Below are 22,410 nucleotides of genomic sequence, written 5' to 3'. Positions count from 1 at the left end.
AGTGCATTTTAATGAATGCGCATGTAAGCTTATCAATCATGACCATGCAACAGTCACATGGTCAGACAGTGTGCAAATCTGCAATTTGATACATGCCTAATGTGAATTATACTGATACTGTAGGCCTAAACCTCTGACTACGAGTGTGTCTTACAACTGGTCAGTATGTGGGTCGATTTCATATGCCATGGCATGCCTGATGGAATAGATGTAATTGCGATGTTGCACTCGTCAAACATACATAGGCCTAGGTTTGCTGTAATTTACTACTGTTGTTACAATTAAATTTCGGACAAAGGTGTACATTTATACATTGACCCATTGTACCTTGCTTTGCGTAGTATTGCATCCCTTTTTGTAACACTTATTGAACATATATAGGCCTAAGTGTCATATGTTCCAGACTAGAACACTAAGTGTATGACATTTGTGAACACATCTCGGTGTTCAAAGATTAGAACACTTGTACATTTTAAGTATGCATATCAAGTGTTCTAAACATGAACACATTTGATGTATGACATTTGTGAACACAACTCAGTGTTCAAAGATTAGAACACAAGTGTTCTAAATGATTAGAACACAAGTGTTCTAAAGCTGAACACATTTGATTTTGAACATGTAAATGTGTTCTTAAAGTGTTACATGGCATTGAACATGTAAATGTGTTAGGATTTGGAACACTTTGTGTTCAAAGTTTTAACATTAGGTGTTCAAAACATGAACACACCATGTTCACAAAATGACGACAATATGTTAACATCAAGTGTTCAAAAGGTGAACACACGTGTTCACAAATTATACTGTTGTGTTAAAGTCTGGAACACTTGGTGTTCACAATCAGTACACTTTTATATGTTCAATAAGTGTTATAATTTTTAGTGTTCTAATTCAGAACACTTTTTTTTGCAGTGTAGAATATAGTCAATCTCCTGTTATAAATAAGAACCTGTTTTATTCAAATTTGCCACTTATGAACATATAGACCATGGATACCAAATACCATTAATATTAAATTATTAATTAATATTGAATGCGTTCATCACGATTTGAAATAACATACCGTACTTTTATGTGTAAAAAATCAACATGGCATAGTCTAACAATTATGATGCAGACCCAGTTTTCTGATGGTATAAAAAAGTTCAACGTTTTGGAGTAAGTTGGGTATGACTATGAGGCTGCGGAAGTACCTCTTTAAGGCCACTGACAAAATATAATATGTTGATGGTGAATAACAATCCATCGTTGATATTAATGTACAGGCTTATAACATTTACAAAGTTATAAATAAATAAAATTGGGACTGACTTTGGCATAGTCTAATCAGATCACAGGGGTTCGACCCAGCCACCTTGCGATGGGTCCAAACCATGCATTGTTTACAAAGTGGCACCGTGGTGTGCATAAAAACTGTTACATCGAAACCGTCTGGCGGTGCTGCTGTTGTTGCTGTTGTTGTTGTTGTTGTTGTTGTTGTTGTCATTGTTGTTTATCAACTGCTACTGCTGCTACTGCCAGATAACCTAGAATCTCTTGACCTTTCCTTAGCAATTCTTGATGGTACCCGTCTGTAAGTCCTTTCCCCATTCCTTTCTTGTAATTCCAAACACCGGGGATCGTACGAAGAATCCCAACTCAAACTTTTCGCCATAGTAGACCTCCCATTGGAACCATTATTTTCCATACTATATAAAGACATTCCTTCCTGGTAACTTGAAGGAGACAAGAGTTTCTTATTCCTCACAGGTGACGATGGTGATATGTCACTTGCCATATGTTGGTCTGGATTGAAAAGGCCATCTGGATGGTTAGGTAATAAATGCTGCTGAAAGAAATTGGAAAATTTCACGTTTAATGCCATGCTCTGCGTGATAGCCATAGGATTCAACATCAAAAGTCCCAAGTTTTGTCCTGTGCGTTTTTTTTGGGCACTTTTGCCCAAATGGGCCAGGGAAGTGCCACTGAATGGGCGCATTGGTCTCTAATGAAAACCCACCCATCGATGATACCAAAATTGCTGAAAAGGTACCTCAAAACCGTGGCACATCCACGGGAGGCTCACTTCAGTAAAAAATGGACATTGTGTATAGGGCTGATACTTTGACAGTAAGGGGCATTCGGTGAGAGCAAAACAATATTTGGTCATTGGGTGAGAGTACGATTTTTGGAATTGGGTGAGAGCAATATTGTACAAACTACGGGGTCATTGAGTGAAAGACGGAACATTTGGACCTAATTTAGGGGCATTGGGTGAGAATATGTTTTTTAATGGGATCTTTGGGTGAGAGCCAAATGAAGCCTCGAACGTTGAATTTCTAGTCGGTTTCAAATGGCTTTGTTATTTCAAAATAAGTAACGGAGTCAGACATAAAATGAAAGTTGCTGTTCAAATTTCAAAAAATAACAAGGGTCTTTGGGTGACAGGTGGAACTGAAAAGTAAGGGGTCTTTGAGTGACAAAACATGTGTTCGAACAAACAATAATGGGGTCTTTGGGTGACAACGTTACTGAAAATGGGGTCTTAATAACAACCCTACATACGCGTCACCTCTAAAAGTGGGGCACATCCCCGTATGACCTTCAACCACGGAGAACCCCTCCGGGGACTTACCGGTTTTTCAACTATTTTCTTTCCGTGTTCATCATATTGTGGATCCTCCTCGTCACTGGCTGGTTGGACATGTTGGATCGTCAAACCAAGGCATGTGAATGGGCCATCTGACTCTATAATGGAGATAAACAAAAACGCGGTAATTCATTATTATTAATGCACTAAGGCAACCCCACGATACCTCAGCACACTTTTACTTATAAACCAGTCGGTCCGGACGAACACACGCTTGAGTCCTGATGGGATCAGGTTATAAAGCAAATTGCCCAAGCCACGTTTTAAAGATTATAACATGCTGCCGGCAGCCTAATTTTTTACTGCAACCATAACGGGACGCAAAAATTTTATAACCCATAGGAACACATAGGAAATGGTTAGGGTAGGGTAAGTGTTAGGGTTAGGGTTAGGGTTAGGATTTTAAAAAAATTTGCGTCCCGTTATGGTTGCAGAAAAAATTACGCCTGCCGGCCCTGTATATGGAGAAAAAATAATGAAACAGAATTGAACAGCAAGGGCAAGGAAAAGAACGACCACTATCAACATGAAATCAAGTGAACAAGTTTGCTCTTCGCCTTTAATTCGAGAAATGAGAATTGGACATTCTTATGCCATGCCCGATACATACCCGGCAAACACAAGGAACCCCGGGGACACTTCTGGGGGAGACACTTCAATATGAAATGGATGTAGGGCTGACACTTTTAAATTAAGGGGCATTCGGTGAGAGCAAAATGTAAGAAAAATGGCGTCATTGGGCGAGAGCATGATTTTGGCATTCGATGAGAGCAAAATGTAAGAAAAATGGCGTCATTGGGTGCAGAGGCGGACCATTTGGCGTTAAATTAGGCTGCATTGGGTGAGAAAATGACATTTTTTTTAATGGGATCTCTAGATGAGATCCAAAATAGTCCTAGTACAGAAGCCTCGAGTATTAAATTTCTAATTGTAAATATCTTCAAATGGCTTTGTTGTTGCTTCAAAATAAGTAACAAATTCAGTGATAAATGCTGTTCAAACTGAAAACCAATGATCTTTGTGACAGATCGAATGGAAAAAATAAGGGTCTTTGGGTACGATAATAAGAACATGTGTTGATAAGAACATGTGTTCAAAAAAAATACGGGGTCTTTGGGTGACAGCGATGCTGTAAAAGAGGTCTTAACAGCACTACATATACGTGTCGCTTCCAAAGTAGTGGGAGTGTCCTTTCGGGCCCCGAACCCTTTTTGCTGAAGGGCGCATTACACCAAATCACTGCGCGAAAGGGGCAATGGTGATGAGTTCCGGTTAAAAGACTAAAAGTATATGGCTACTGGTGACAATGTGGTGTCCTTTGGGACCATGTTCTTCGTGAGGTTGGCATGTTCTGATTTAAATGAAAGATGCTAACCTATTAATGACTAAAATAGATATGAAATTATACAAATCGATTTCACAAGAAGAGTAGGCCCTGTCCGAATTACTGCTAACGGAACAAGTTTTAATGCTAGTTTTGGCGTTGAAATAGCGGCGTCGCTTTTCAACATTTTTTAATAAAAAACTGAATCTATAAAGTTCCCCAAAATTGAAGCTTAACTGAAATTTCAGTCCTTAATTAATACAGGGATGACGTAAAAAAGTGAAAAATATTGTCACGTCTGGTAGAAAACGCCGCTTAAAAAAGTTGACTTTACGTGCTTTTCAATTGAGAAGGTATTTGGTGTATTACGCCCTGAAAGTGTAGGAATCATTTATGCAACTCACGTGATCTTTCAAGTAGAGGTTGGCCCTCTGTAGGCATTTCCGGTTCATCGTTCACATCAAGACGCCCACTTGAAATAAAGTACACGCCCAAAAATGAAAAACAGCATCTGTGTAATATAAGAAAATAGCTGATAATGATGTGTTTGATACCAATAACAGCCTTTCAAGAGGCATAGATGACAAACTGTGACTCAATAGAGGGAGGAATAACATTAGACAGAATGTTTTTAAGATGACACTTAAGTTACAAGTTTGTTGTACGTAGGGCTGGTTTGTCAAAAATGTTGCCCGTTTTCTTCTAACAAATAGGCCTTAAGGGATCTGGAATGAGCGTTTGAGCGTTTCGACATTATTTTTTGTGGGACATGAGAGCACATCAGACATATCGAATTGCATTCTGAATACGAATAATGTCTTCCTGATATCAAATAATTTTCATTTTTTGAAATTCACGATATAATACAAATTTTATGACAAATTATTAAAATTTGATATTTTTCACATTTTTGATAATATAACAGTCCTCTAATTAAAATTTATAAATCTAATGATATATTCTTAAAGTGTATGTAGCTGGGAGGAAAAGCCGACGATCAATTGAAAATTTTGACCTTTCATATTGAATATATGGATTTTTTTCCCCAAAAGACCTAATTTTTTTGTGTGTTATGGGAAAAAAATCCATATCTTCAATACGAAAGGTCAAAATTTTCAATTGATCGTCGGCTTTTCATCCCACCTACTTACACTTTAAGTAATCTCCCATGTAAGAAAACAACATAAGCATATGCACCCATTTTTAATGTTTAAAATGCGAACTTACCCAAATAAAAATATCAGAATCTGTACTAACGTCAGTCCTTCAAATTCACCATAGAAAAATATACCTGTTCAGAGGAATGATATTATTAATAGGCCTATATTGGAAATTCCTTTATTTTTTTTGACTCCTGGAGACACTTTGCAATCTTAATCGAACATTTAAATTGGTGTAGAAATTACTTCCAATTATGTTGTGCGGTGAAAAATTGAAATCTGAAATCATACACAGACCTGTGTCAACTATCATTGAGAAATACAAATGCAACGTTTTACACCCACATCCGGGGCAGTCAAGTGAAATCAGGTATTAGAGGAGATACCTATGGTGAAATGTACATCCTGTTTCGCCTATGGACCGTTCACCAGTGGCGTAACTACGGGGGGAGAGGCGCCAAATTGACCAATTCAGCATCGATTCTGTGCCCCTCCAAACGATGAAAGTCAAATTTTCAGCATTTCAGCACGAAAGAACATTTTAAGACCGATATTCAACTTATAGTAACTAAAATTAATTAGCTGTAGGCCTTCTTAGTCCAAAATTTTCGCGCGCAATTGTTTCAAGAATGGGGGGGGGCATTATATATCCTTAGCCCTGGGCGCCACAACCCCTAGCTACACCAGTGTCCAGGTTTAAGATATATTCGGGCGGGGGGGGGGGGGTAGGGGCGCCAATTTTGTTTCTTGCCCCGGTGCTACCAACCCTAGTTGCGCCACTGCCGTTCACAAACACTTGCACTTGTAAAGGGGGGCTGATGCAAAAAGGGGACCCTGAAAATTGTTATTCCCCACAAATTGTTGTTTTTCACGGCCAAAAGGGGGAGCCCTGAAAATAATTTTAGGTCCGAAAGGGGGCCGTGAAAAAAAAATGTGAATTTTTCTTTTTGCATCATTCCCCCTCCCCCCTTTACGTGTGTTTGTGAATGGTCCCTTAATGTTGCACTTTTTAGTATTTCTACGCTGAGTTCCGAACTCGCAGGGAGAGCAGCTGGTAGGCTACTGATGAGATCGATACTATAATAAAATGTTCATAAAATAAATAAAATCAATTGTGTAACTCTGCTAATTGAAGTTTTCTATAGTGTATAAGGGATTTGATTTTAGGGACAAATACTATAAAATCTGTGATCTGTCTGAGTCTCTGTCGAAAGGCTTGCCCATGCCCATCGTCTTCAACCCAGACAAATGGCGTTATCGTTATAGCGCCATCTTTAATTACTTCTCGTGATTGGTAAAATAAGTTTTCAGATTACAGAGGACGCTGAATTATTTCATTGAATCAATCCAGGCGGTATAGGCCCGAAGTATAGGACACTGACGTGACGCACGAGTCTGACGAAACTAAGGCTGATAGCCCATTCAAAATAGACGGTTAGCAGCTGGAGTCAATTACAAACAGGCCCGTATTGGGGCTGGGTGGATCCAGAAAGTCCCATTTGCAAGCGAAAAAAATTAGGGTTTCTATTATCCCGGGTTTTAAAGTTTCCATTTTTGGTCAAAAAAAAGGTCCAAATTTTGAGAGTCCACTTTATTGAACTTTTCCATTGGATATGAGTGTTGTAGTCATCTTACCTGCCAGTATTGCACTTAACGTGAAGAAAACGAAGAACGTCGGGACTACGACTGTTGCGTTAAAAAACTGCATAGCTTGAGTAACATATCTACAAAGAACGAAAAAAAACATAAATATAACTCATTTAATTTATACATAAATGTGTTACAGATATTTATAAATTAAAAGTAAAAAAATTAAAAAGTTTAAAAAACTTCCCTAAAAATTCGTTCTTGTCTGAGTAACTCGGCACATATGCTAATTATCGAATTTTGACGGTATGTGGGTGTGATTATTGGGGTGTGTTTAATTGTGTGATGGGGTACCGGGTGTTTCTGTGGATGTGTACCTTTTTCTTGGGTGGGGTGTACAGGGGCTGGGCGGTGTGGGGTGGGTGTGTGTATTATTATGCTGAAAAGAGTTCCGTCGGTTTATCCCTTTCATTTCCATAGGACAGCATGATTATAATTTGGCTTTTTTAGCCTGGCTTGGGCATTTTGTTTGATTGGGCATGGTCCCATCCGGACCTAAGCGTGTCTCTGCCTGGAGTGGCCGTTTAAACAGACAAACAAACAAATAAGTTTTTGTTATATAACTATACATTTTCCAATACCAACCCATGCAATAATAATAAATTATATATTCATTAGCAAAAGGCAACCATGTGATGTGCTACTTTCAACATTGATGTATAATATTTATTTCATATTATCCCCTACGTACCTTACTTGAAGCACTCCAGTCACTGGTAATATTATTAGCATAACATAAAATATTAAGAAATACAACTGGCTATCCCCAAATATTGTTAATGTAATCATCCCGGCCACTGCCTTCGCTGCTATAACTGTCGCCGAGGCTGAAAATAAAACAGATTTACGAATACGTAAATCGGAATCAACTGATATTTTGGGAAGACGCTTTTTTCGTGGATATCTATTGAAAAATGTTATAGAAAAAGGTTGCTAGGATCACGAAGAACTCCTTGAAGTTCACTTTTATCAAAACTTGTCTAACCAGGCCACAATCTAGATATAATCAGTGGCATAGCCAGGATTTTTTTCAGAGGGGGTATGGGGGAATGTATGCAACTTTCAGGGGAGGGCAACATTCTACGACAATGGTCCAAATTGGGCTAAAAAGGTACAAATAAAGGCCTAAACATCTTAAATATCATGGCGGGGCGGGCAAGGAAGGCACGAGTTCTCACCGTGGGGCAATTGACCCCTCTCATGATGCAGTCATGTCTACAGTAGAATTCACCACGACCTTTACAGGACTTAAACCCCATTAAAAGCTATTAAACCAAGATAACACTCATTGAAAACAGCTCAACTATTTTAAATCAGATCTTCTCTGGTTAAATCCACACTACACATGTTTCTGTTTTACCTGTGCAATGAGCAATAAGCTGGTATTATAGTTTCAGTTGGGTGAACGATTATAAAGCAAACGCAAGGTAACAATACTGGTGAGCCTTTGTTTACGAACTGAGACAATGGGCTATTCCAGAAAATAAATGCACACCCCCTATAGAGGAGTAACTTTTTAATCAAAGAAATGTCTGGATTTCCAAGTCTGCTTTCTGTAAACGACTGGAATTACAGTTGCCAATGTCGCTTGAAAAAGCTTGGAAATCCAATTAAATGAAGGAAAAATCACGGAAATGTCTCAAATGAGCTCTAAAATTCAGGATTTCTGACTTAAGACTATTTTTCTGCTGGAATTTTTCGCCTTTGGACACTTTAATAGTCTGGATTTCCAACCATCACGACTGGACAAAAAGTCCGGAAATCCGGACTCCTCTATAGGGGGTGTGCATCTATTTTCTGGAATAGCCCAATAGTTCTTAACATATTATTAACCAGTATTCTTGAAAATGAGAAACATAATGGTTGCAGACTTAACACGGTTTGGAAATAATGTCTTCATATTTTTTGGTGTTATCTGTCGTTTACATATCCTTCCTAAAACACCAAAGTGCGAATATTTCCAACGCCTAAATTAGCTAAAAATTTAGGACATGTTACAAAACTATATTTTCTAGGATTTCAGAGAGTACTTTAAATATTGGCCGGTTATTTTTCACACAGTGACGTTAACTAGGCAATGCCCATATACCTATAACATGCACTGTAGAGGTCACACGTCAATGGTGAGAGTAGGCCTACTGTGTATTATGTATAGGAAAATGGACAGTAACTGCAGTATGTGCCACTCGGTTACGCCAGTAGCTTTAAATACCATAGAAAGCTTCTTAAATTTTGATAAAAGGTATGAAAATATCACAATAAACTCTTCCTTGTCATCGCATGCATCCCCAACCACAAGTATATTAAATTTTCTCTCACACCAAAAAAAGACCATTCTTTCGGTTCTAATTCACGAAATTGAAGTAAACCGTATACAGCATGCAGGGTTTTTGTTGTTGTTGTTGTTGTTTAATTGATGAAAGGTATGAAAATACTAAAACATACTTTCTTGATCAAACTCCATTTGAAAAAAAATAGTATGCCTTTTCAATTTTAATTTTTGCTATCTTGAATAGATAGCAAGCTTGATTAGAGGTTTGTATAAAAGGTATGAAAATACCAAAATGAACTTTCTTTTGTCACCATGGTCACGCACCACACCCACACACATTTCCCCTCACACCGAAATACTATTTGGTCAGTTTTAATTCAAGAAATTAGAGGAAACCAATGCTTATTATTTTGTCTGCTATCTTCAGTAGACAGCAAGGGGTTCCACAAGGTGTGAATATACCGGTACCAAAATAAACTTTAATGTTCATCCCCTTTTTTGAGAAATGGTACAGCAGCACACAAATTGCCTATTTTTATGTCTAGTCTAACTATAGTCTAGTCTAGAAATTAAAAATGGACATTTCCCTTTATAGGAACTTTGTTCATTTCAGAAATTGAAAATGAACTTTTCCCTTTTATATAAGGAACTTTATTCATTTTAGAACAAAATAAAGTTAAAAATATTTTTACTATACCGGAAAAGGTTAATAATATTATTCCGCGAAGGAATAAAGTCGGTATCAAGTCTTCAATGTACCTTATCCATTTTTCCTACAGTATATATTTCAACACGAAATAAAGAAAATTGTATTCCTACTTTTTACCTTCCCCACAAATGTATGAAAATATCAAAAAGAAACTATTCTCTGGATCTTTCAGCAGGTTCTGATCATTCCCGTCTTTTTTCAAAATCATTTTACCTTCTAATATTTGGGGGTCCTGGATCCGGGCCGCTTAATTTTTTTCTGCAACCATAATGGGACGCAAAAATTTTATAACCTACATATAGGAACACATAGGAAAGGGTCAGGTTAGGGTTAGGGTAAGTGTTAGGGTTAGGGTTAGGGTTAGGGTTAGGGTTAGGGTTAGGGTTAGGATTTTTTTAAATTGCGTCCCGTTACGGTTGCAGAAAAAAAGTACGCGTCCGGACCCATATCTGGCCCAATGGTATAAAATTGTGCTTTATTGTGTGTTGTTGACACAAATAAATAATTCAGCTTACCTAATAAAGCTGCTGGTAATATAAATAAAACAACATGAAGTACACGCCTCCTAAATAACAAGAAATTTGCGAGTATGAACAACCCGATTTCTATCACCTGAAAAAACAAAAATAAAATTATAAAATAGACAAAATAATATCTTTGAGAACTTGCGAGGGTTTTTGATAACACCTGTTTTCTCACTTTTAATCTACAGAGCTTTTTGTTACAATTCTTAATCAAATGTATTTAGCACCCATTTTGAAAGTAAATTCAGCTTTGAACATGAATTTGAACATGAGTTTTTCCACGGCATTTCCCAGTATGTACTTGGTGGTATTTATCAAGAAATAATGGTAATTTCCCATTTAATTCCACACACAAAACAAATTAAAAGAATTCCATGCGGGCACTTTAATATCAATATTAATGCAAAATTAATATGAAACATGGTCTTAATGGCGTTGTCTTTTTAAAGACAGTTCTTGTTACATATCCGGAAAATTTATCGTAAATCAATATTTCGCAAATGATTCATTCCTCAATCTAAGTAACTTCAAACTTATTTGGCAATAAAAATATATAATTTCTCACATATTTTAAAATAATTTTACCGTAAGCTCTAAAGAAAATTTGAAAAAAAATTAAAAAGAAGAAAAATCGCACCTGACATCTTCATTTGGTCCATCCACATTTTAGCCTATAAGTTCATTTTAAAACAAACGTTTGAAACGAGACTTACCACGTAGACAAGAAAAGGCCAATGTCCTAGATGATTTACTATTTCAACTGCATTTAAACGAACTTCATCCTAGAGAAACGGAAAGGTAAATAAATACATGCAGACTGTAAAAATACAAAATATACAATTGCAATTTCGCTTCTCAGAAAAAAAAATAAAGAGATCATGGCAACAATGTTGCATGCAGTGGAATTACATCATGGCTAACAGAAAAAAAAACTTTCTTACTACTCCCCATTCCAAAAAATACAACTCATTTTTGGGATTAAAACATATTATCAAGTTCTGCCAAATGAAACATAGCTCAATCCTAATCATTCATTTAGTCCTATAACTGGAGATAAAAGAAAAAGTTCACTATTTTACTCATTTCTTGAAAAAAGAGCCAAAAACAATGCATTTTCGGCATGTTTTCTGACAATCGAGTCACAAAAATCACAGACTTAGAACAAGTCTAAGCATTCAAAATCTTGAGTATATGCCAAACTTTTGCTCTAATTTTCACTTTTTTTTGTTACTTTAAGTAAATGGTTGGTTGTAAGAATGAAACACGTCTTTTCCGAAATTTAGAATGCATAAACTTAAATTAGTCTTCGTACAAATCTTTGGGCTTGATTGTCACTACATATGAAAAACACCCTAAAAACGCACGTTTTGGGCCCTTATTTCCAACAATTGGCTAAATATTAAAATTTGACTTTTAGTTTATTGCTAGTTAGGACTAACTAAAGGATTATGATTTAGCTATGTTTCATTTGGCAAAACAGGATACTAGTTTTTGTATTCAAAAATATTACTTCTGTATTTTTCTGGAATAGGGAGTAGTTCGGGCCCGAACGGTATGCTCAATTGTTGAGTGTGGATATCAACAGTAATTGCCCATTGTAATGAATATTCACGTAACCATCTTGAACATTAAAGCAGAACATTTGAATTCTATATAACCCTATTGCAACATATGATTTGCAAGTATAACAAAATAGTCTTTTCGGTTAATAAAATGACTATCAGTTCTCGACAGAATTAGATCATCCAGTCAGCTGAATCTAAGTTTATTCCAAGGCTCTCCTGTTTATGGTCTACAACATGTACAAGATAAAAATATATATTGCATTGAATATTATGACGTTTCCATTACCATAGCAGACCCTTCATAATACTATTCAATGTCAGCATACGGTATAACATACATAAAATACTTAATATGATCAGGGATATCCCTGATATGATAAAGACTCTATATTCAATATCGTTCAATGTTTCATTGAAAAGCTTTGATAAAACATGAATATCAAATATCCAATAACAATAAATCAAATTTTCAATAATGCTTATCACAGGCCTATGAGAGCATCATTCATGGATAAATCAGTGTACATGAACCAGCTGCCATTTTCCGCTGCAGTTCGCAGAGTGAATTTCAAATGGGGATATGATTAATGGGTGACTCCATGTGAAATCTACACCCCCTGTGTTAGAGATTAAGGTTCTGTCTTCCATGGGGGTGTATATGGATTTCAACTGGAACACCCCACTGTAGAACAGAAACCCGATCGCTATAACTATTTTTGATAATTTTTCGCATTAGGGGCCTACAGTACACGTATACCCGGATATAGGCCTATACTTTACAAGAAAATACATGTGTACTTTGAATTACATGTATTATGCTATACCTACACATATAAATTTATTTATACTGCATGATGGTTATCTTCAGTAGATAGTCATGTTTTTGTTTTGTGTTCAGATTGGTTAGATTTTCACACGTATGTACGTGTACACGTACGTGTACGTGTACGCGAACGTAAGGGTATACGGGTGTATAAATGATGGGGTTAAGGTGATAATACTTACGTGAGTAGAAAACATAACAATAAGAAAAGCACCAACAACAATAACAGCTGTACCTATACAGAAGAAATACAAAAAGCAATTTATTGGTCAGTTTGGTAAATGTATGTATGATAGAAACCAGCTGCTATATTATATAAGGCTATAAAATTCGCATCACATCTATGATCTGCTGCGTTTATTGTTTTTTATTAATTATCTTTCATTTTTACTTTTCTTAGCACGTGCCGTACATATAAGCATGCACTGGAACAAAAGGTAAATGCTATCACTTTGTTCGCCCGTTGAGATGTTTTTAATATTTATAATAATTTAATATAAAACTGTACTTACCTAGTGCATCTTGACAACGAAAATGTTCACCTAAGAAAAATACTGCTATATATGTATTCGCTGAAAAACAAAAACAAGGCCAACAAAATTTAACTTAGAAACAGAAGAGTAAGGCCGTTTAAAATTAATGTTTTGATTCTCGTCCCTCCCTCCTCAATTTCTGGGATTTGTCAGATTTTCTTTTCTTTTTTAAAATAGATTTTTCAAATTTGTTTTAGACTTTGGAATACTTTAGAAAAAATGTATACATATAAATAAGTTTATTAGAGAATATGGATCACTTCCAAGACTTTTTTTGGGTTTATCCCTCAAAATCTCACATTAAAATAAAGGGGAGCCTCCCCGGGGGAGCCTCCTCATTTCCTCAAGCACTGTTGGAAAAGACCAAATACTACGAACAATGCTAATTTTATTGAGAAAAACCTCCGGACTAGAACCAAAACATTAATTTTATACGGCCTAATATTGAAATGAACTCAACATGCTCCATATATGCATAATACATTTGATATAATCTCACACAATAAATTCCTGCAACAATTAGGCTACAGCATAGAACACAATGTGGCAAATGATTGAGTGTTCTTTGTGGTTGTCTATATTATGTGTTCAGTTCAGTTATGACACAAACTATATATATTTTGAACTGTTTTATTGAAAACTGGCTTGCTATTTCTAAATATGATGTATGCAGCATTATAGTACATGTCCCACTTTATGGCAAAGAGTTCAACGCCATGCATCTATACAAAAAATCACAAAAGCTGGTGACCAACATTGTGGATTTTGTTTTAAAATCTGGCAGAAATGTTGATAATGTATTCAAATTTTCCATTTTTAGCTATAAAAAAAACCCGTTAGGTACCGCGATATAAAAAGAACTTCTTTCGTGTTATTTTAAAAATAACAACATAAGGCCACCACATAAAAAATCAAGCTGGTGGTAACGTGGTACGTCCCCCTCCCTCCTCACTTTCTGGGATCAGTTTACAACCAAATGTATTTTTAAATTTTCTTATTGAATGTTAATTTTTTAATTCTTTATAGAATGTTAATGCTGATAAACAAGTTTATTGGTCAACATTAATCACTTTCAAGTGTTTTTGTGGAACTCTAATGGGTCTAACCCTCGTAATCTTAAAAGTAAAAAAGGGTCTCATTTGCTGGCTATGTCAATTTTACGTGAAAACTGCTGCATATGTTAATTTTACAACAGCAACAACCAAAAAACAAAACAAATAAAATCAGTCCAACTGGTCTAGCGACGGGTCTGAACTGAACTGCACCAAATATATTGCATTCCTGCTCGCGGATATTTGAACAAAAATGTTCACTACGGCATGCGGAACTGCACCAAAAATGTTGTACTTCCCCATGCGGAAATGCAGGTCGTGATGTGCAGTTCCGCATGCGGGAAATACACCAAAAATAGTGCACATCCCCATGCGGAAATACACCAAAAAGGTTGCATTTGACTGTTGGATAAAATGGGTGCTGCAGCTTTGGAGCCAAGGCAACATGGCGCATTACTTTGAAGTTGGTAATGGGTAAATTACACTGTGCGCATACGGAACTGATCTCCGCATGCGGAGATGCAGGTCGGGATGTGCAGCTCCGCATGCGGAAATGCGTGACGGAATGTGCACATCTGCATGCGGAAATGCAAGCGGAAGTGTGCAGTACCGCATGCGGTACTGCACATAAACAGGTGCTAAAAATAGTTCGAACTTACCAACAACAGTGGTTGTCCCTAGCGGAGCTACCACAGACGCAGGTGCAAATCCATACGCCATGAAGTTACCAACTTCACCCAAAATCATCAATGTTATACCACACCACCACATTCTACTTTTTAGATATTTGTTCTGTTGGAAGAAGGAGGATTGGTCCGAGTTCGAGGAGTTTTCGTAAATTTGTTCAACTTCCTCTTGTCTTTGTAGACACGTTAAAGAGTATTTCTGAAAGAAACATATTTAATTGATAGAAAAAATATTGCATGATTGACGGTCATAAATTAATAATATTAAATACAAGATAACAAACATTAACCGCTCCTCAATAAAATAATAAATTTAAAAAAATAAAAGCATGCAAAAAAGCTAATTCTGAACAAAAAATTGACGGGACCTCCTCTCAGTATGTTTATTTTATTGGGCAAATACCGTACAAATTCGTTAATAAGCATATGCTTATTAAGCAATTCGTTAATAAGCATATGCTTATTAAGCATATGCTTATGAATTTTTACGGTAGGGTCTACCGTGCAAAATGTATTCACTTTTGTATAAAGTTCAGAAGATACACCGGGCTTTGAACCATAGGCGTAGATCCCGAGGAATGGGGGATTTACCCCCCAATATTTTGCCAGGGGGTGCTCCATACAATCACCCCCCCCCCCCCATGTTGACGCCTGAATATAGGTTTCTGACCAAATTAACCCCATATTTGCCCATTTTAGCCCCAAAAGTGCAAATTTTCTCGCGCTTCGCGCGCATTTATTCCACTTTTGCACCATATTTCATCACTTTAGCTTCAAAATAGCTACATTTTTCGTGCGCTTCACGCGCATTTGTAACATAAACTTATTCTGTCGCCAAAAGTTGCTGGATTCATTATACTTCCAAGAATTTTTCCAACCCCATCCCCCCAATGTCAAAAAGAAATCTACGCCACTGCTTGGAACTTTTGCATGATGTGCGTATAATATTATCAGTTCTATTATTATCTGCTGTTTATTCCAACAAAAATGTCATGATTGACTGCCTCATTGAAGAAGCAATTTACTCGTAAAATTGCACATCTCTGGATATCTCTGTTATAATAACATTAAATGTCGTCCTTGTCAAGCATTTATGCACTGTATCTTGTAAATGTGACTAATTCCTAATATGGAATTACTGACATTTACACATGCAGCATGATACTCATGATACTGGTCTACAGTCTACAGTACGGTGTTTGTATTAATGATAATCAAATTTTGGTCCCCATTTGTCAATTTTTCTCATTTTTAGTCATTTTAATGATACTTTACTTTTGTCGTCCCCATTTCATCCCTAAAAATGTATGGCTCCCCTTGGCTACGCCATTGGGCGGCATTTGTATTTATATAATATGGCTATACCGCGGACGGTCCGCTTCAAATTTCCAATAAAAGGATTTTTATTATCTAGGCCTATAGTGTCCTCAATGATTGTTGACCCATTACAGACGCCATGATAAAATATAATATTTTCTATTGCAATACATAGGCCTACTCCCTATTCCAGAAAAATACAGAACTACTTTTTGGGATTTAAACAATATTATATCAAGTTATGCTAAATATGAAAGATAGCTCAATCCTAATCATTCATTTAGTACTATGGAGGATTAGTTCACTATTTTACTAATTTCTTGAAAAAAGAGCCCAAAACATGCATTTTCAGTATTTTTAATATATATATACAAAGTTAAAAACCCGACGTTTCGAAAAGACAAAACTTTTGTTTTTTAAGAAAATAGGAGCTCCTATTTTACTCCTGGAAAACAAAAGTTTTGTCTTCTCGAAACGTCGGGTTTTTAACTTTGTTTATATATTTTGTGTTACTCCCCATTGGATGTTGTGTCATATTTTCCCTGTTTTTAATTTTATCCATTGCTAGTGTGATGTTGTATCCTTTTGGATCCATCCTTTGGTTCCCTGCTGGTCAGTTGGAACAGATTTTCCCTGTTTTGGGGCGCCCGCCTTAAGCGGGCGCCCCATATATAGGCATGACTTTGTGAAAAGCTTCTAATTTCACTCTTGCTAGATTTACTTCGCAATTGTTTTGCTAAAATTATGCCCATATGCCCATCTCAGAAATAAAACCACAATTTGCTTGGATTTTATTTTATTATTGTTTTCTGATATGCACGGACGGAATAAAATGTTGAGCGTATATTCTTTGTTTAAAATACAAAATTAATGGACTTATAAAAACACCTAATAAAATCCAGACCTTTGACCTTTGTATGCCTTCAACCAGTTTACCGTGTGTCTTAGAACCCGATAGACGGTGACATTTGACCATACACTAGGATCCACAACATGCTTATCTATCATGGGAACAGTTCTTAAACCTTGATGCTACCCAGTAATGTTTGCTTAATTAGATGTTATCTTAATTAGAGCTCTAGTAGGCCAAATGTTATTATTTGCATGGTATAATTGACTTGGAAAGTTTGTTTGCTGGGGAGTTATAGGCCTATATGTCAGAGTCAGGATGTAGGTATCATTATGCCTCAAATCACGAATTATTGTAAGATTTAGTGCAGAGTAGGTTAGATATGAAAATGGAAAGTTACAACAAATGACTATACACCTGATTCGTGAACTGTGTCATTTTGAAAGACTCTTCCTGTTTATCCTTCATCTCTATTTGATTTTCAGTGTATTAGCAAGTAGATGATGTATATGTATCACAGACGTTATACATTTATAAAAACTTAACGTTTTCTATTGGTCAACATAGGCGTAGATCCCGGGTGGGGGTCACCCCCCCATATTTTGCCAGGGGAGATTACTTATTTGTGTCTTCTATACTATTCATCATATAGGCCTACCCCTGCATAACGAAATTCATCAATATTCAATATCCAAAGCAATATCCTCACTATAATAGGTCCCAAAAACAGAATTTTTCCCCACCCCACATAATCGCAAATTGACACGAAAGCTTCATTCCCATTTATTTCATCCAAAACGGTCCTGTCATACATCTTCCCCAATCAAACACATTTCTCTTGCATTTGATCATTTCCTACTCTTCCCTAGAAAAATCATTATAATACCAAATCTACACACCATGGAATTCACCATATCACGTCCAAGCACTATTCATCATATACCCCTGCATAACGAAATTCAACAATATTCAATATCCAAAGCAATATCCTCACTACAATAGGTCCCAAAAACAGAAATCACCCACCCCACATAATCGCAAATTGACACGAAAGCTTCAATCCCATTTATTTCATCCAAAACGGTCCTGTCATACACCTTCCCCAATCAAACACATTTCTCTTGCATTTGATCATCTTCTACTCTTCCCTAGAAACATCATTATAATACCAAATCTACACACCATGGAATTCACCGTCACGTCCAAGCTCACATTGGGCGCCCCATTCCTTTTTTAAAGGAATTTTTATTATACATTAAATGAGTTTGACCTCTGGAGTTTGACTAGATCGCCAGCCTCATCTTCTGCACTAAACACAAACCGAGATTTTAATATCAGAATGAAGCTCATATTTTTCTCATATATATAAAATTAAACGCTCGAGATATGTTTCGTTAATGGCAGGTTGAGTCATAAATACTTTGGTTGGTGGGGGGGGGGGGGGGAAAAGTTGGAACCTCGGCATTTATACACTTCCCGACCTATATGTTTTCTCTGCTTACCTGTACATTCATGGCAATGCTGATCAGTAAATTACCACCGATTGCAAGCGCCGCTCCGATGATAATATCCTGGAAATAATTATACAGTCAAAACAGAAACTTAACAATTTGAATGTAACGTTAAAATCAGACTTGGCCTTCCCCTCTCCTTTTAGTTATGTGTAATTTAGAATTGGGTAAATCAACCATGGAATGCCGGGACTGCTCCGTCATTTGGAGGGGATGTTATGCCGTCATACATAGCTCGCAATGAGTTTCGAACGGCCACATAGTGTTGATTGTCCCATCAATGTTTCGATATTCTCCACATACTGGTATGATAAAGCACTTTATTTAAAGTCTCCCTCCTCGGAGAAGTGGAATGATTAATTCTGCTGATATCCGTAAAACAGTTTGTCCGAAAAATCGGATAGTTTTCAATTTCCTTTAAACATTGCAGATTGATCAATTTGGGGAGGGTGTTCCATATTATTTTGGATTTTGCCTGTCATTTTGCACTCATGTAATTAACATTATGAACTGAGTAAAACCGATAATGATACCAATACTACACTGTAGAACCTTGGATTAACTTATAAAAATTCCTTTTTGGAACAAATCGCATTTTTAACGGAGTTCATTTACTGATAATTATGATGCCGCAAAATGTGGAAAGTTGCAAACAAGGTCACATAGGCATTATTGGTTAACATGCATCGCTAGGTCTGTGTTATTTTTACAGCCTAGAGCTTTGTTGATCAAAGTGGAAATATAGGCCTACTACGAAATATATATTATTCAATATACCATAATAAAAATGAAATGCTTTATGAAAATAATGATAATAATGTGCCTTCATGGTTGGATCACTTATTAGGCACATTAACAAGTAAAAAAAAACAGCCTCTGGGTTGATAAACTATATTCCTGTGTTTATTCCATTTGAAATCCACCCGGGGGGAGCATTCACTAAAATGGGTGACGAGGATGTGCGCCACATTGACCCCAATTTTTCAACTCCATCTCATTCAATGACCCCTTTTTTGTTTACTGAACTCCCTCTCACCCAATGATCCCTTTTTTTATTTTCCTGTCACCAAAAGACCCCCCTTTTTTCAATTTTGGTAAAAAAATTCTGATAATCTCTCACTGAATGACCCTGTTTTATCATTATTTTTATTCAAATTGTTCAAATTTAACCTTTTTGGTAAGATTTTACCCAGTCTCACGGACTCCCCCTTTTTTCGGTGTGTAGGCTCTCGCCGAGACCCCTAGTTTCGAACTGCTGTCCGCACCGTCCTCGTTACTTCCAAAGTCGAATGCCCCCACCCCCCGGGCTTCTGAAAACCCACCCATCGAATAGGCCCTACAGAAATCGCTGAATTTTTAAGGCACCCAAAAGCCGGTAACGGACGCGTGGCACATCCCCGTACACCTTTGTGGGGTTTATCTCTTTCGCCTCGTTTGAGGCAAACATATTTCATTTTCGGCACTCTATAAGGAAACATTTGTAGTTCTCTAAAAATACCCGCAATTGTTCTCAGAACCCTTCTTGGGGTTCGAGTGAGAGGATTACCTCACTTTAGAACCCTTTTGAGAAACTACGTTTGTAGTTCTCTAAAAAGACCTGGAATGGTTCTCCAAAAGGTGCTAAAAAGGGTTCAAGAGAGAGAGGGAGAGAGAGTTATCTCGCTTTAGACCCTTTTTTGGCAGCTAAATTTGTAGTCCTCTAAAAAGACCTGAAATGGTTCTCCAAAAGGTTCTTGAATTTTAAAGAACCATTCTTGGGGTTAAAGTGAGAGGGTTATCTCACTGTAGAACCCATTTGGAAGCTACCTACCTTATTATCCACCACCAAGGTATAAAATTTCCCCATCTTCTCTGATATCGTTGATGATGTGGGGGCAGCGACATCAGATTGTACCCACGTCATAACAATACTATATTGTTGTTATATTTTTGTGGAAGGCTTGAGGCCTACACCATAATCACAAAATCACAAATGGTTTGAAATATATCCGATGCACATAAGCCTTTAAGGTTGGAGTTTATGCAGTTGGTATACATATCCAGAACTTCGCCTATACAGCTGGATACCAATATTATAATGGTGATGTCTCGATCAGATCAGATGTAACTCAAAGTTGACCATTTTGTTTGAGTTGCTTTTTACTGGTAGATTCTATGAACTGATATCAACACATCGTCCAACTGAAGCATACAGTCAGTATTATGCCATGCCAGTCACGTTTAGAAGTAATGTAGGCCTATGCCTCTGCACAAATGCTGAATTATTTCTGAATACTGATGTGTCAAGCCCCTGCAATACAACCCAATAACATCTGTGTACCGGGCATAAGCAAAGCACTATGAATATTCAAAGTTGGTTTAGGCACCAGGTTTTCGGTTTCTGACATTTCTCCAGCACATTTCGACCACTACAGCATCCACATCATGGATGGAGTTTGACCATATTTCGGATGATTTTGCCACATAAAATTTTACAATTCATAAAACGTATTGTAAATATTGCACCAGTTGATCATTGACCGTGCAGAAAAAGAAAAGTCGTCAAAATATACACCACCTGGGTATATGGTAAAGTGATTTTCAACGGAAAAGCAACATAATAGTCCCTACATGTATGAAGATAGTAATAAAATATCACAGTACATGTATATCTGATGCTGGTAGAATATTATGTAGTTTGCACATGTAGTTAATAATAGCTAGCATCCCATCGCTTATATTTACAGTAACATTATTATATTCCAGCTCCTGCTCCTCCAGTATGAATTGGTGCTGGAAAAACTACCGGTAGATGGGTAGGCCTATCTGCCATTTGCAGGTTGCATTTTACATGTTCTGCCATAGGCCTATGCACGGTTAACAGACCATAATCATAATTCAGTCAAATCAGAATTGGTACGGTATGTGCTTATTCACCTTTATCGAATAATACATTATGTGGGAGTCAGTGAATAACTGAATATAATACTCAACCATTAGACCGTGAAGGTGGAATTCCTACTTTGATTTCAGTGGCAGAGGGCAAAAGCCACTTTTTCTAAGCTTTTTCTATAGTTTCGAATCATCGGTGTATTTAGGCAGTATACCCAGCACTTTTTCAAAGGGGCAAAAAGTACAAAAAAGGGCTTAAAATTTTAAAAATTCGGGCTGTCACCATCTCAGCGGGGAACTTTACACAGGGAAGTTTCCCCTTGCCCCCCTCCTTGCTACGCCATTGCATTCAGGAAAAAATAAAAACATCGATGAGCGTTAAATGGAAATGAAATCGGAGAGGTATTAATTATTATTCCTATGTAATATTAAAATATATATTATATACCACACACACCGTCATCATCCCTATATGTTCGTGTCACACCACCACATTGGGTTCGTATATTTTAATGCACTCGGTGTTTCTACCGTCCCGGCTCAAACCAGGCTCAAACGATTCTAGAAGTTTTTCTCACAAGCCCCGCCTACTTTTCCTGCCTTCTCGGCGACCCGGAAGTAACGTTTTCCATTGGTTTGTGTGGTGCAAAATGAGGAAATTACCAATATTTGGCAACGAATTCCAGGAATTCCAGTCGTAGATCTCGACTGAAATCGATATAGTAGGTAAATAACACTTTCATTTATGTAATATCAAAAAATTGTACGAGATCTACTACCAGTTTGGTAGAAAATCGAGTTGAAATGTGGGCATGTTTTTGGTATAATGGTCAATTGAATTGACAGGTTCGTATTAAACTCAATGGGAATCTCAAGCTTTCGGCTAGGCTAAATTTTAGTCTCGGCATTATACAACAATATTTTGTAAATTTTTCTC

At 36.9% G+C, this 22,410-nt stretch overlaps 1 protein-coding gene across 2 annotated transcripts; it reads right to left on the bottom strand.

Annotated features, from left to right (window-relative positions):
- Positions 1 to 935: 935 nt before the first annotated feature.
- LOC140140135 (NIPA-like protein 2) lies at positions 936 to 21,487 on the bottom strand. 2 transcript variants are annotated; one of them, XM_072161976.1, is made up of 13 exons: positions 20,413 to 21,487; positions 18,594 to 18,662; positions 14,898 to 15,123; positions 13,166 to 13,225; positions 12,836 to 12,888; positions 10,979 to 11,047; positions 10,257 to 10,353; positions 7,452 to 7,587; positions 6,749 to 6,837; positions 5,181 to 5,244; positions 4,358 to 4,464; positions 2,615 to 2,727; positions 936 to 1,828 (listed from the first exon to the last, which is right to left on the bottom strand). In XM_072161976.1, exons 1-13 carry the CDS (start codon positions 20,503 to 20,505, stop codon positions 1,496 to 1,498), a joined length of 1,509 nt encoding a protein of 502 aa, XP_072018077.1. In that variant the 5' UTR covers positions 20,506 to 21,487; the 3' UTR covers positions 936 to 1,495. The 2 variants fall into 2 exon arrangements, with proteins under 2 accessions (XP_072018077.1, XP_072018078.1); XM_072161977.1 differs by having other exon boundaries at positions 936 to 1,825.
- Between the last annotated feature and the right edge of the window lie 923 nt (positions 21,488 to 22,410).

The sequence above is a fragment of the Amphiura filiformis genome, chromosome 18, assembly GCF_039555335.1.
Source record: "Amphiura filiformis chromosome 18, Afil_fr2py, whole genome shotgun sequence".
Classification (NCBI taxonomy): Eukaryota; Metazoa; Echinodermata; class Ophiuroidea; order Amphilepidida; family Amphiuridae; genus Amphiura; species Amphiura filiformis.
Note: the sequence above shows the minus strand (reverse complement) of the source record. Positions and strands in the feature narration are given on the sequence as shown.